The 16,370-nt window shown below is 40.6% G+C and overlaps 1 protein-coding gene across 1 annotated transcript in view; it reads left to right on the top strand.

Moving 5' to 3' along the window:
* Positions 1-5,754: 5,754 nt before the first annotated feature.
* The window catches only part of ARIH1 (ariadne RBR E3 ubiquitin protein ligase 1), a 119,705-nt gene continuing 109,089 nt past the window's right edge, over positions 5,755-16,370 (top strand). Inside the window, exon 1 of the mRNA XM_042988445.1 lies at positions 5,755-6,388. Coding sequence (XP_042844379.1) covers positions 6,020-6,388 — 369 coding nt within the window. The 5' untranslated portion in view covers positions 5,755-6,019. The remainder of the gene's footprint in view (positions 6,389-16,370) is intronic.

Here is a 16,370-nt window from a genome sequence, read left to right as displayed (position 1 = left end):
GAGAGAGAGAGAGAGAGAAAGTGCACCTGTGAGTGGGGGGAGGGGGCAGAGAGATAGGAGAGAGAGAATTCCAAGCAGGCTCCATGCTATCAATGCAGAGCTGGACCAAGGGGCTGGACAAGAGCTCTACCTCACCAACCACGAAATCATGACCTGAACCGAAATCAAGAGTTGGATGCATAACGGACTAACTGACTGAGCCACCCTGGTGCCCCGGAAGGCACAATTTAGTACAGGAATAAGATCTTATTAAAATTACTGAGAATTGCATGGTAAAAACAGTGGACTTGAACTCTTAAAACCTGGAATCAAAGCTCTGCATCCATTGCGAACTTTGGCAGATTATTTTTCATCTTTGAGCCTTTTTCCTTATGTATTGAATGAAGTTAAGAATTCCAACTTCACAAGATCACAAGGAGTAAATTAAAAACATACACACATCTACTCTCGCATAGAGACTCAATAATATATTTGTTCACTTTTTGCCCATTCATTCGTCCATTCATTCAAATACATCCACAAGGCAACACAACAAACTAGAAATACCGTGAACCACAGAGAAGCATTTCTTTTGAAAACTTTTGTTATAAAACTACTTTTTTCTTCAAGTGGTTAAATCATTAGGACAAACACATTTCCTTTCAGGGGTATGATCATTTGCTATTTTTTGCAGGAGTATAATATAAGCACACATTTAGGCCAAATTAATGTGTGTTGCAGTTGCAGAGAACACAGACATTATGGTACATTTTGTACACTTGTCTAATTGCATGAGGGGCACTCTACTTCTAGTGCCAGAATTATCTTACCACCCATTGTAGATAATCACTTTCATGAAATCTTAAGTTCAATAATAGAGTCTTTAGACTCTGTATTCTGGAAGAAAGACAGGGAAGGGTTGTAGTCAGGAATCTCAGTTCTGTCTTGGTTATTAATATCTCTACCAGACTTTTTTTCTTTAAAGTTTATTTACTTATTTTGAGACAGAGTGTGCATGCACACGCATGAGAGCAGGGGAGGGGCAGAGAAAGAGAGACTCCCAAGCAAGCTCTGTGCTGTCAGTGCAGAGCCTGACCCAGGCTCAAACCCATGAACCATGAGATGGTGACCTGAGCCCAAATCAAGAGTAGGACCTTAACCAACTGAGCCACCCAGGTGCCCAGACTTCTAATGAGGCATATAACCTCAGTTTCCCCAAGCTTTATTTTTTCTACACAAAAGTGGTGTCATAAGATCTATCTCCCAACAATGATATAACACTCAATTGTTGTTTGTAAGTACGCAGATGTTTTTAAACAAATGCAAAGTACTCAATTAGCTTATTAGTCTCTCTCTGCCCTTTTGGTAAAATGTAACCTTAAATTTATTTTAAAATTAAAATGTAACTTTTTTACATCTTGCCTCGTAAAACACAAGAACAACTAAAACATTTTTTAAAAAGCAATAAATGCTGCAATAAAATAAACTTTATAAACAAAATGACAAAAGATAATTTCTTTCCATTTATTTTTGGAAAGAGTGTTTTAATTATATTATACAAAAATTTTTGGTGAGGTGCCAAGTAAGGTGACCAGCCAAGGCAGTTTGCCTTGGATTTCCCAGTTTTAGCACTAAAAACTCCACAACCTTGGAAACCCGTTCTGTACCAGCTAGGCTTAGTCACCTTAGTGCCCTGCCATTAATTACTAGAGGCTTTTCCATAGCTTACAGCTCTGAACCTGTGCCCTTAGAAAAATTCCATGAGTATTTTAATTTCTACATATTTGAAAAGCATTTGCATATCCTTCCTATTGGGATTTCATTCTGTGCCACTTGGTGAGCATATAAATATTTATAGAGTTTTGTTCTGTGAGTAGATATTTAATAAATGTATACTAATATCTTTTGACCTTATTAGAACATGGGGATAAGGGGAGTACCTAATTACCAGTAATGATTCTTTTGGCACCAAGAAAATATTAACTTGCCTATTCTTTTTTCAAGGACCTTGTCATGTTGTTTACAGATTACTGTACTTCTACCTGGTAATCATCACAGCTGAGAAAGCAGTACACCGGCAATACCTTTAAGATCAAGTCATTAAAAAAAACATTGTATGTGGGTCATCACTTGGACAATTTGGGGCCAGAGAGAAGTTGTTATACTGGTTTCCTTAAATAGCTCTATAACCTAACCTGATTCCAAGATAATTTCCAAAATATCAATGGAATGAGTGTTGCTGAAAATCTGGTTAAGAAGGGTTTATCTATGGGGGAGCCTGGGTGGCTCAGTCGGTTAAGCAGCCAACTTCGGCTCAGGTCATGATCTCATCATCAGAGGGTTCCAGCCCCTCATCGGGCTCTGTGCTGATGGCTCAGAGCCTGGAACCTGCTTCAGATTCTACGTCTCTCTCTCTCTCTCTCTCTCTCTCTCTCTCTCTCTCTCTACCCCTCCCCTGCTCACACTTTGTCTCTCTCTCTCTCTCGCTCTCTCAAAATAATAAACATTAAAAAAAAAAAAAGTTTTATCCATAGAATAAAAGGCCTCAAAATTCAAAAGCATTATGATGTTGCCCAGGATATTGACCAAAAAAGAAGTTATGAGATTATGGAAAAGGTTTCTGAGAAAAAAGCAGACCAGTATTCTTCCTTAGAAAATGGGGATGACTGAGGTCATGTGCATACTTGCATAATTCAAATAAAATCAATTAAAAGGTTATAAATCCAATTGGTTACAATTTTCCCCACAAGATGCAAGGTGACTTATGACACTTTTTTAAAGTTCTAAATTTGAGCATTTAACTATGTGTCAGGTACTACGTCAAGAGCTTTAGATGCATTATTCATTTCATACTCACAGATAATCCCATGAGAATAGGAATTATCCTCCAAAGGCAAACTCAGAAAGGTTCAGTAATTTGGTCAAGCTTATAGACAGCAACTGGAGGGGCACAGGCAAATTCAGGTCTCTTTCCTCCAAAGCCTAAGCTCTTGACCTTTAGTCTGTACTCCTTCTCAACAATGCTGACATAAACTCTGAAAATTGTATCTTCAGTCCTACGTCCCCATACCTTCTGTCTTGCACATTAGTTAATATAACTGCCTATTTAACATCTCTACCTGGATGTCTAACAAGCATCTGAAATTTAACACGTTTCAGGAAATGGTACATCCATTGACCCAGTTCCTCAAGCCCCAAATCTAATAGGCATCCTTGTTTCCTCTATCAACCCCACAGTCAAGCCATCAGCAAATCTATTAGCTCTACTTTCAAACTATACCTGAAACTATTTCTATCATCTCCACTGTCACATCTCTAGCCCAAGCCATTATCATCATTCACCCAAACTACTGAGATAGCCTCATAATCTCTTTCAGTCCATTCTCTACAAAGCAGCCATAGTTATTTCCTTTTAGCCATTTATTTTTTTAAATGCATATATTGTTTCATTCTTGTTAAAAACTTGTTAATGCTTCCCTTTGCAATAATGTAAACTTCTTAAGATAGCCTACAAGGCCCTGCTGTCCCCCTGCCTTTGCCTTGATAGCCCTTCTCTGACTTTATTCCATAACACTCTTCTTTGCTCAGCATGCTTCAGTCACATTAGTTCTTACGATTTCAATTTTCTTTGTGATGTAAAGTTATATACTTTGAGAGGATTTGGAAGGGCAATGGTGAGGGTTTGAGAAAACTGGTGAAGGTTTCAAGAGTTGTCTACAGAGGGAGGGCAATTCAGAAAAATTTAACAGGATTTCTGAATGGTGTTGATGGTTCAGTTGTGCTTGGTGACTAGAATTTAATAATAGAATGCATGTGATTATGCACATATTCCAGTGATGGTCAGGTGCTCCAGTACCAAAGGGGAGGATAAGGATAGTAGGATTCATACAAGGTAGGGGTAGATTGAAAAAAAATGGGGCAAAGGATATGAAGGTACTGACAAGTGTTACTTAATTTTTCTCACACGTATATAGAAATGGGGATGGGGTAGAGAGAAGGGTTGCTAGTGTCCTTAGCCAGCTGTGGCAACAACCTAGAACTACTAAGTAGAAAGAGAATCAAAGGACCAAGACTTACCAGCACTGATGTTAAAAACTTTAATTTACAAATCCTGATTATTTCAGGAAATCTGATTATTTAAACATATATAAAATGGACAAACTAGTAGCTTATTCACATCATAAAGGAACTTTTCATTTTAAAAATATAGAGAGAGAGAGCAAGCAGGGGAGAGGGGCAGAGGGAGAGAAAGAGAATCTTAAGCAAGCTCCTCTGGAGCTGCACTTGGGCTCCCATGACCCTGGGATCATGACCTGAGCTGAAATCACGAGTCGGATGCTCAACTGACTGAGCCACCCAGGCGCCCCACAGGATTTTTCACTTAAAAACAATAACTTTCCAAAGGGAACCTGTAGTTTGAACAGTAAGATTTATCAGTAAGATAGGAATTCAGATTTTTAAAAATAACTGGCCAATCCTTCAGGGTACCCCCAGAGGGTGCTTTCTCAGGCCTCTTCCTCCTTCAGGACACTTCTCTGGTTCTCCTGTCCTACTTACAAAAATTTAAACCCACTCTTATAATGGCATAAAATGCTCTTACTGTCCTGGCCCCTAACTTGCCTAATAATTTCCCATTTACCCTTCTTTCACTGGAAGCTGCTGAAACGAAACTAGTTTACACCTCTGTGCTTTTGCTTCTATTACTCTCTCAGGCTAAATCATCTTCTGTTGGTCTCAGGCTAGACCTACCTTCTCTGTTAAACTCCTAGCCACCAATCACCACGCAGCTCACACAGCACATTTCTAGATAAGAGACAAGTACTGTCTCTCTGCTATATTTGGTCCTTGTAGGTATTTCTATTACAGCTTGTATTGTGTTATATTGCAATGCATTTTATATATTTTGTAGTACATAACCCATATTATGCATCGTAAAGCATTTTTATGATTGATGTTTTAGGTCACCCGGCCGCTGGAACAGGGCGTTTTCTGTGGTTTTGGTCAAGTTCCTTTCCCTTTGAGCCTCAGATACAAAATGGGTACTGTGGCTCCGTGAAGATGAGAGAGAATATATGTAAAGCCCTTACATAGTGCTCAATCAAGGAAAGCCATGACTGTTTACATTGCTTAGGGCCCTCAATTGGTAGCTGCTTGCTGAGCTGAGTTCAGGAAACGCTCCTCTAAAATGACGTCACTATCGGCGACTTAAAAACCACTGCACGTCTGTACCAGCGTACAGCAGCAGAAGTACTTAAAACGAGGTTCACCTGTCACATAGTTTAGAGGTTCCGCATGAAACAGATTTCCATTTAGTAGCCCGGGCAACAGGAATTTTAGCTCAACAACCGAGGTCTTCCCAGAATATTACTCCAGGGCGAGCGGGAAGTGTCTCTACCGCCGGGTGGGAAGGCCGCCTTCGCTGGATTCAGTGAAGGGGCTGGATCCCTATGACCTGCGGCGACAACCACCATCGTGCCCAGGGGCCCTTCTCTCGGTGACGACGAGGCCACGGCCTCCTCCGGAACAGGGTCCACCAGTGCCGGTCCACAGAGGGACCGCAGCCGGAACCGAGAAGGCGATTCCCGCGGCGCCGCGCTCCCATAGCCAGGCCGGGCCGTGGGGTCTCCCCACACTCCACGCAGGGGCGGCGGGGCGGGGCGCGGTGACGCCAAGAGGAGTGACGCGACGACGCAGCGCGACGCGGTGACGCACGCCCCTTTGTTGGCTCAGTAGCGGTAGCAGCGGCCGTGGAGGTGGCGCTGGGGACTGTTTTCTCTCGGAGGCCGGAGCGGAGCCGCGTCTGACTGAGGCGGGCGGCAAGCGGCCCCCTCGCTCCCTCCCTCCCTCCTCCGCGCCCTCCCCGCCGCCGCCAGCCGCCAACCGCCAACCGCCGCGCCCGGGGAGGAGCCGCGGCCCGCGGGGCCGGAGCCAGGCCTGCGTCCGGACATCAGCCGGAGCCGGAGCGAGAGCCGGGGCCTCGGCGTCCCCGCCCTCTCCCCGCCTCAGGGCCAGCGTCCGCCGGGCCCTCGCGTGTCGCGCCATGGACTCGGACGAGGGCTACAACTACGAGTTCGACGAGGACGAAGAGTGCAGCGAGGAGGACAGCGGCGCCGAGGAGGAGGAAGACGAGGACGAGGATGAGCCGGACGATGATAACCTGGATCTGGGCGAGGTGGAGCTGGTGGAGCCCGGGCTGGGCGTCGGCGGGGAGCGGGACGGACTGCTGTGCGGGGAGACGGGCGGCGGCGGCGGCAGCGCTCTGGGGCCCGGCGGCGGCGGTGGCGGCGGTGGCGGCGGCGGCGGGCCAGGGCACGAGCAGGAGGAGGATTACCGCTACGAGGTGCTCACGGCCGAGCAGATTCTGCAACACATGGTGGAATGTATCCGGGAGGTCAACGAGGTCATCCAGGTGAGGGTGGCCGCCGCGCTGACTTGACCCGGCCGGACTGGGGAGCAGATTCGGCGGCCTGAGGGGCAGGCTCGGGCCTGCTGCGTAGCCTTGCCCGCTGCCTCCCGGCCCTGTCTCCTCCGCTGCCTCTGCTGGGGATAGAGGGTGTCGAAAGCAGACATTCGCCGGTTAGCCGGGTGTGGGGAGGTGCGCTGGGGGCGGTGCTTTCCAGGTCCTGCTATGGCGGAGGCCTCCGGCCGCCTGAGACTTCTCTTGCGGGCAATTCCTGCCGGTCCCTGGGCCCGGTGTCCTTCCTCTGGCCGGAGGAGCGCTTACAGGGGCGGGGCGGGGCGGAGGACGGGTGGAGAAGAGCAGGAAGAACGGGGCCCCTAAGAGGGTTACCCCGGCTTTCAGGCTCGCTTGAGCACTTTTGGAAGGGGTTGGAGTAGGCCTAAGAGCAGTTTGGTGTACAGTTGCCCCAAGTGGGCACCAGTTAATAAAGAAATGGATCTGCTTGGCAGTCTTAAGTGCCTACTTAAAGGTGGGGGAAGGGAACTGTTTCTCGGAAGAGGTGCTGATGGGCCTTTTCTGATGTTGAGGCTTCTGCCTGTATCTCTTTATCAGTCTTTGCTGTTTGCTTGGGACCTAACTGCTACTTTTTCCAGAGGTAGCGTAGGATTTACTTGAAGCTGATGGAATGGTTACTGCAGATTGCATACCCAGCTTTGCAGCTAAAACAACAAAACGCAGTGTTACTGTCTAATATTAGACAAGACTCTATTGTGAGTTAGAAAGTAGAGACTTTCTGCTTCTGGACTCTCTGATAATTTTTATTTCGTGGTGAGTAGGCTTGGTTTAAGTTGATAACCACAATCCATTTAGCCTCGTGGGTCAGATTTTGTATTTTTGAGCTTTAGGAAATCAAAAGTTTACATTTGTTTGGGGGAAAAAAAAAAACAGTTATGATGAGAGGTCAGGGATATGACCGAAGAATAAAAACGAAGTCTTGATTCAGCGCAACTTTTAGAAAACATTAGTTACAAGTAAGGGGACTATACATACGAGCAAGTTACTGTTGCCTTGTATGTCAGTCATTACTTTTTTTTTTTTCTCCCTTAGAATTGGTTGGCTAATATTCACTGACAAATTGGCAGTAGTATGTCACTGCCTACTTGTTCAGTTTGCATGATTAACAGATTTTTACAGTATTGTCTAGTAAGCAGCACTTCCAATTGAACCATCTCTTCAGGTTCATTTGAAGACCGTATTTTGAGGAATAGTAAAAAATATCTGATCTATAATGTTAGTATTGAACTGTGGAAATCTCAAACTTTCATATAGATATTGCAGCCTAAGGAGGAAATGGAAGGGATGTAGAAGGAAGATAAGCTTTATTGCTCTTTTTCTGATTCTAAAAATATGACAGCTTATGCCACTAAATTGACTTTTTTCTTTTTTTGAGGAAATTAAAAGAATTTAGAGTAAGACCCTGAATTCTCTTTTTATTTACAACTGCATTATATAAAATCTAAAATTTTCAAACTTATCTAGCTTATTGGCATTTTAATTAGCTTAAAAAACTCATGGATAATGGATATTTATTGTTTAACCTTTTAACTTACTTGTTTTCATGTAGTAAATCTCATCCAACTTTCTCAGCTCTTAGGTGTGTCTCAATCACTAAGGCCAAACCATGCAAGTTCTTTATAGGACTTCTGGAACAGAGATGTAGCTAATGCATATGACATCATTCTTTCTTTGTTAGTTTAGGGAGGAGAGAATAAACGCAGATGAACTGAGCTAATAGGGACTATAAAATACTAGGGGTTTTTTTTTAGGTGTTCTTCTTTTACCGTGTTTCCATGCCTGATTTTTGAAAACTGTTTTTTTTCTAGTCAACTTCATGTTAAGGATGCTCTTAAATGGAATTCCAGAATATATAAATATCTATTCCTTGTTAGGTTTCTATTTCACAATATCAGTAAATCAAAGAATAAGATTTATCTCAGACCATTTTTTCTCCAAATGGTATACTTCTGAACCAGGCTTTGGTTATAGTATGGGTTTGTTATGTTAATAGGTTTAAAAAGTTATACTGGTAAGGCATGCGCACTGTAAGAAAAAACTGACTAGGCAAGGGGGGAAAAAAAGATTAGATCTACAGCAAGAGAGATGCACCAAAATTTAAACTGTAGTTATCTCTCCAGACCTCTGGGTGAGCTATACATATTTTTCAATAGCAACAGAAACATACCATATGCTCTATGTTTTCAGTAGAAAAAAGCAGGTTACAAAAACAGAAGGAATCTCAACTTTCTCTTGTTAATAACTTTTTCCAGTGTTTACATGATTACGGATCTAAAGTAATTTATCTAATCCATCTATTATTATTGGCCTTCCTTTATTTTCCAGTTTGTGGCTTTTATAAACTTCATTGGTAATATCCTCTTAGATAAATCTTTGAATGTATTATTTTCTTAGGATAAATTGAATTTCTGAGTCAAATGATGTGGTTATTTTCAAGGCATTTGATATGTACTACCTATCACATTGTTTTCAGAAAGGTTATATTAGTTTCCCCCGACCAGTCGGTTTTTGATTGGGATAAAACAGTCATCATTTAAAAAATTTCCTTCTTTAAAAAAACAAAACACGAAGTAGAACTTTTAACATGTTTATTAGGTGTTGGTTTTTCTTTTGTAAATTGCCCTTTGCTTTTGCTCATTTTGCTCCCTTTTGGGGGATTTTTTTCTTTTATTGATTTATAAGATCCCTTTATATTTCCTGAAGTTTTAAATATCAGTTGTCTAGGTTTTTCAATTAAAAAAAAATGTTTAATGGGGCCATAAGTTTTAAGTTTATCAAGTTAAAAACCATTGTTTTACTTAGTTCACATTAGAGAGCTTACTGTTAATTCTAAAAAATTTAAATCCTCTGCTCTCTAATGCTACTTTTCAATATGAAATCAAGTATGTTATTATTGAATTTGAAAATGAATTTGCAGGAGAAAAAGATTGAAATTTGAAAAGATTGCCAAATTTAATTTTTCCTTGGGAATTTGATTACTACTTCCGGGAGAGTAGTTCTGGGCAACAGGAGATTAATACTGTTATTTGTAGATATCTGCAGTGTAGTTTTAGCTTAACAGTTTTTCTTGTAGAATACTCTTGGTTTTCTACCTTTCTGTAACTCTCTTGTTATAGTTTAATTTGGCCTTGTTATATTTAAATCCTTTGTGGCTACCTACATTATCTTGTGGACTTCAAGAAAAGATCAGGGATTTTTTTTAAATCTATACCAGTGATAGAGAAGTACTTAAAGCCCTTAACTACCCAACTGTATTTACTTAACTAGTATAGTTAAACAGTGGCTTTCTAATGTAATTACTAGTAGCTTGATAATTTATTAAACACTACACAGTTCTGCAGTTGAAGGTGTTTATACTTGCTGTTTTGTGTTTCCACAACATTATTCAACAAATGTTGGTTGTGCTTGTGTATGTATGCTAGTCACTGTTGAGTAGATAGAGGACATGGTTCTTGCTTGAGGAGCATATAGAAATGGGGAACATAGAGGTCCTTGGGCTTCATTCCCAGAGATTGTTGTTCATTAGTTAAGTCTGAGTTGGAGCCTGAGCATTTATATATTTTTAGCTGCTCCAATGATAGTTCTCAGCTACTGGAATAGTCATAGTTCATCTACTGTCATGATTTTGACTCATTCAGGGAGAATGAGTAGAGTGAGAAGGGCAGTACCCTTAGGAATACCACTTTTAAAGAGTGTGCTGCAGAAGAGGAGCATGGGCTGATGGATGTGAGTGGTCACAGAGAAGGTATAAAGATGTGGGTGGGTGGGTGTCTTGCTATTATAAGATTATGCTAAATGACCTGTTTTAAAGACAACAGATATATCATCTTTTCAGGGGGAACTTTCTTTTGACTATTGATTTTAAGTCTTTAATTCTATTTCACCTATTTATGTATTTATCTAATTAAAAGACTTAATTAACTTCTAAGGTGTGGTTTCAAGCATAAATTGAGAAGCAGTGTATTTCAGTTTACTGGCTCAGGAGTCAGTTCTAGCCTTGACTTTTCCTCCAGATGGTAAGTTTTGTTTACATATCAGAACCTTCAGTTTTTGTTTGCTTTTTTTTTTTTAATCTGGGAAATTAAGGGAATGAAATATTAGGTTGCCCTTTTTTTTTTAACATTGGTGTTTTGTTTATCTAAAATCCTCGTAAAACCTCAGTTAATTGGAGATGCTCATTGTTTCCAAGAAATGAATTCAAGTGTGCATATTATCGAGATGAACTTAAATTGTTTAACTATTTGAATGGTGGAAGAGGGAGAGGAAGGGGCGACTGTGTGTATCTTGAAGCTATTAAGGTGTTTGGTTTATTTCTCTTGAACTTGAACTATTTTTTCCCAGCTAATCTCCTTGAACTTACTTGAGCTGTAGGTTTTAAATTACATTAATTCTTATTAAGTCACTTATGGCAGTAGTCCTGTGAATAAAACTGGCGGGAGGGGTGGTGTCCAGCAGTCTGTTTAAATGAACATTTCAGGTGATGCCGATGCAAGCCAAAGTTTGAGAACCACTGATCTAGTTGGAATATACTACAGAAGTGAGTTAATGATGGAAGGCAAATTGTTTAAGAAACTAATAAAAGGAAAATTTCAAGAGCATGGACAACACTTACTGGGCTAATCAACTGGGAGGGGATTTGTCATCGTTACCGCTATCCTTCAGATAAAGTGGTCTTTTTTTTTTTTTTTTTTTTGAGAGAGAGAGAGAGAGACAGAAAGAGCACAAGCCAGGGGAGGTGCAGAGAGAGAGGGAGACAAAGAATCTGAAGCAGGCTCCAGGCTCTGAGCTGTCAGCACAGAGCCTGGGATGTGGGGCTCAAACTCTCAAATTGCGAGATCATCACCTGAGCTGAAGTCAGACACTTAACTGACTGAGCCACCCAGGCGCCCCTGAAGTGGTCTTTACTCAGTTATTTCAAACATGCATACCAAACTAGTGGCCTCTTAACATTCTAGATTAGAACCCTTGGTTTTCCTTCCACCTTTCCTTACCCCCTGGGTTTTATTCTTTTTCTTTCTCTTTCTTTCTTTCTTTTTCTTTCTTTCTTACAAACATAACTGAGATTCTTTATTTAATACATTGGAAAGGATTTAAGGTTTTGAATACTGTAAATGCTCCTGTTTAATACTGTACTAAATGTTGAAAATATGAGAAGACATTCTCAAGGAGTTGATGATCTCTTTGAATTTAGACACTCAAAGCTATTAGGGTCAGTAAGTTGTTTAATCAAGTGTTAGGTCAGTAAGTTGTGCTAACTGGGAAGTAATAGATATTCATGGAAGAGATATCTGTGGGTGTTATCTGGAAGATGGCTAGGGTTTGGATAGATAGGAAAGAGGGATAGGAAGCCATTTTAAGAAATTGAATGAAGTGAGAAGGAGGAGGGTGTCAGGATAATGGTGAGGTCTGCTAAAGTGGAACAGAGTTTATTAACTGTGGGTGATAATGTTGCAGAAGCTGGGAGGTTTGATGATCTGAAGAAAGGTAGTCAGAAGCCATCAGGTTAGATTCCTTTATTTTGGGTTTGACCTGTGGTAACTGTATGTATTAGTTATCTTTAACCCTGTATTTCCCCAAAACTTAGTGGCTTGAGAACAACGCTTATTATCTCACAGTTTCTGTGAGTCATGATTCTGGGTACAGCTGAGCTGGGTGCCTCTGGCTCAGGGTCTCTGTTAAGGGCTGCAACCAAGGTATCAGCTGAATTGCAGTTCTCAAGGCTTGACTTGGGGAGGATCCCCTTCGATGCTCACTCATGTGGCTGTTGTCAGGCCTCAGGTTTTCACTGGCTGGTTGTTGGCCGGAGACCTAAGTTCCTTGCCATGTGGTCTTCTCCAGAAAGGGGCTATAACACAGTTCCCTTCCCTCAGAATGAAGAGTCTGACTGAGAGCCTCCAAGATGGAAGCCACAATCTTTTTATAACTTCATCTTAGAATTGATATCTCATCACTTTGTTATATTTTACTTGTAAGTGAATAACTGTATCCACATGTTCAGGAGGGGATTACACAAAAGTGTGAAGACCAAGAGGTGGGTATCTCTGGGGCCATCTTAGAGGTTCTACCATCTTGTGTGTGTATGCATCTATATTTGGCTTAGTCAAGAGGTGAAGGACAACCATGTATAATGTTTATCTGTCCGGTCAATTTATATACAAATGGGAGGGCATAGTAGTTTGGATTTTTTATTTTGGATTAACTAGAAATTGTTTGTATTTGGCTCTTTAGAGAGCAGTATTGTATCTTTAAATGATAAACATTCCTAATTACTTTTCAATGGCTAAGATTTAAAAGAATAGTTTCCAGTCTCTTAGAATTGGCAGGAATTTGAGATTCTTCAGTCCACCAAATTTTTTTTTTTTTTTTTTTTTTTTTTTTTTTTTTTTTTGCTTTACCTACATAGTGGGATCATCTGGGGATTTTTTCACACTTTTAATTTCAGTTGCAAGAAATAATACAGAGCAATCCCATGTACACTTTATTGATTTTTTTGCAGTAACATCTTGCAAAACTATATCATAATGTTACAACCAGTAGATTGACATTGACACAGTATTCAGATTTCTTTCCGAGACTTTTAAAAATTTATTTATTATTTGAGAGAAAGAGAGATACACACACAGATTGAGCGAGGGAGGGGCAGTGAGAGGGAGACACAAAATCTGAAGCAAGCTCCAGGCTCCTGAGTGTCAGCAAAGAGCCTGACACAGGGCTCTAGCTCTAGCTCACAAACCTAGAGATCAAGACCTGAGCCTAAGTCTGATGTTTAACCAACTGAGCCACCCAGGGGTCTCTCCCTGAGATTTTTTTTAAATGCAGGCACTCAGGCCCCACCCCAGACTAAGCAGATGGGTCTCTGGGAGTTTGGACCAGACACTGTGATTAATATTCCCTGGATTACTTTTTTTTTTTTTTAATGTTTCTTTTACTTTTTTTTTTTTAATATATGAAATTTATTGTCAAATTGGTTTCCATACAACACCCAGTGCTCATCCCTAAAGGTGCCCTCCTCAATACCCATCACCCACCCTCCCCTCCCTCCCACCCCCCTCCCTGGATTTACTTTAATGCACACCCAGGGTTGAGAGCCCCTGTTCATGTCCATTTCGTCTCTGTAATATTCCGATCTCTGCTTAGCTACAAATTAAGTGACAGTGAACTGTTTTGTGATGTAGCCTATTCCAAATTTAACTCTTGATTTTGTTTTTAAATGAAATTAAAAGTCTGCTTGCTGCTGTTGTAACTTTTACCTATGGTTCCTAGGATCACCCTTTGGATAAATTTTTTTTCTTAATGTAATTATTGTTTTGGAAGCTTTTCTTCCTTGAAGGAACAACTTTTCTTCCTGAAGTTAATCTGTCCCTCTTTCGTTGTTCCTAGTACAACAATGAACCTATATTTTTGATAATGTACATTGCCTGCTTTTCTATTTTCTTTAGACTCTTATTTATCTATTTTTTTTTAATGTTTATTTTTGAGTGAGAGGGAGATAGAGTGCTAGTAGGGGGAGGGCAGAGAGAGAGGGAGACACAGAATCCAAAGCAGGCTCCAGGCTCTGAGCTGTCAGCACAGAGCCTGATGTGGGGCACGAACCCATGAACCACGAGATCATGACCTGAGCTGAAGTCAGACACTTAACTGAGCCACCGAGACACCCCTAGACTCTTTCTTCTAATAGGTAGTGTCGCAGGCCATAATTTTGCTAAGACCTTAACAATATATAGGTCATCCTTTGTATGTTATCATACTGTTACTGTATAGCTTTGTTGAATAGTTTAATTATTCCCATTAAATGATGGAATAAATACAAGAATGAGAATTTATTTGGGCTGATTTTTTTGGGATGATCACTTGTGAGAGAATGATTTATAATCAGAGGCTCCTAATTTGGGATAGCTGTATCCTTTGGGGCCTATAGAGATAGTAGTGACAGTTTTTGCCTTTTTTTCCCCCCATGTTTTAAAAAACTTAATATATTTAAAACAGCAAAACAAAACTCCCCAAATGAGTTAAAATGTGGGCCACTGTTGTGTCTTCAATTCTAAAAAAAAATAGCACATCATAGAGTCAGTAGGTTTCTACAATCATATGTGAAATTCTAAATTTTTGCTTTATTCCTAAATTTTCATTTACTCAGCGATAAGGGGTCATCTAGCTTTATATTGAGTAATGTCTCATTTCTGATGTATCTTGGTGCTTATAAGGTGCCCAATTGGTATTTGCATTAAACGGATGGGTAGTTTGTATCTCAGAAGGCAGTTTAAGAAATTCTTACTGAGTTAGCTGCTCTGGTAGATTAACTTTTCAGAGTTCTACTTTCTTCATTTCTAAAAATGAGAATGCTAGTATTAAGATCAAAAGGTTGTAAGGATTTGAATGAGAAATGCCAAATACTGTACTAGGAATTGTGTGTGTGTGTGTGTGAGTGTGTGTGTGTGTGTGTGTAAGTTTATTTATTTATTTTGAGAGAGAGACAACACGATTGGGGGAGGGACTGAGAGCAGAGGAGAGAGAGTATCTGAAGCAGGCTTTGCACTGTCAGTTTGGAGCCTAATGCCGGGCTTGAACCCACAAATGGTGAGATCATGACTTGAGCCAAAACCAAGAGTCAGAGGCTTAACTGAGTGAGTCACCCAGGCACTTGTGTAAATTTTTTTTTTTCTTAATGTAAACATTGTTCAATAGCATTTTTCATTTTTGCTGTGTTCCATTTAAAGGAAGTGTCACAAGTGACCTGACACTTAATACATTTTGGCAAAAAGTACAGCAGATAATGAAGTATTAGGTAACATTTCCTTATAACTAAGACATTTGTTTAGACAAAGCTAAGAATAGCTATAATTTCAGACACTTCTCCCCAGGCTTGTTCTGCTATCTCCTTTGAAACTGTCATACTTCTAATTCAAATATTAACAGGCTCTAATTACTTGGTAATATATCCTTCCTCTTAATCAAAATTGTACATTTTTTTAGGGATTGAGTATAAGCTAGAGACTGAGAAGTATTTTCTGATTCTTAGCAAGTATTTACAATTCAAAATCTGTAACGTGGGCACTTGAGTTGACATTTGTGACATTTTGAACAGGTATTTCTCTGAAACCCATTTGAAACCCAAATTTACTGCATTCTCTCCTTAAGGCTCTTCTTTCTTTGACTGATTTACAAATGAACCGTTCTTGAAATTTGAGAGTCACCCTTAATTTTTTTTTTTCTGCGTTTCACATATCCAATTAGCCCTGATCAAGTTACCTCTGAAATTTGTTGTTGTTTTTGTTTTTTTAATGTGTATTTATTTTGAGAGAGAGAGACAGAGTGCAAGCAGGGGAGGAGTAGAGAGAGAGGGAGAGGCAGACTCTGAAACAGGCTCCAGGCTCTGAGCCGGCAGCACAGAGCCCAATGCGGGGCTTGAACCCACGAACCGCAAGATCATGACCTCAACCAAAGTTGGATGCTTAACCGACTGAGCCACCCAGGCGTCCCTGAAATTTGTTTTAAGTTATTCCTAATTGTTATACTAACTAATCCTAATCTAGGGCCTCTTTTTGCCTCAATGTCTCCAGGCTTCTAGTTTATGTCATATTACCAAATACAAATATAGTAGTCATTTTCCTGCTTAAAAAAAACTTCCCTGTCCACCCCTTCCCTCCCCTACTATTATAAGTCTAGTCCAGATTCCTTAATATGGCATTCACGGCTTCCCCATCTTGATGTCAGCTGATTTCTCTCAGTGTCAGCTGCTATTGTTCCTGATTCTTCTACCACCCCCAACTGCACTATTTATAATTTCTCTTTCTTCTTACTGCTCTTTGTTGAGGTTATAATTTCTTAATATATAATACATATTTATGTTTTCTTAAATTTGCTCATTCTCCTCCCTCTTCTGATACTCTTTCTTCTCATAACTGCTTGTTGTGCT

The sequence above is a fragment of the Panthera tigris genome, chromosome B3 (genome assembly GCF_018350195.1).
Source record: "Panthera tigris isolate Pti1 chromosome B3, P.tigris_Pti1_mat1.1, whole genome shotgun sequence".
NCBI classification, from domain to species: Eukaryota; Metazoa; Chordata; class Mammalia; order Carnivora; family Felidae; genus Panthera; species Panthera tigris.
This window is presented reverse-complemented; position numbering and strand designations above follow the sequence as displayed.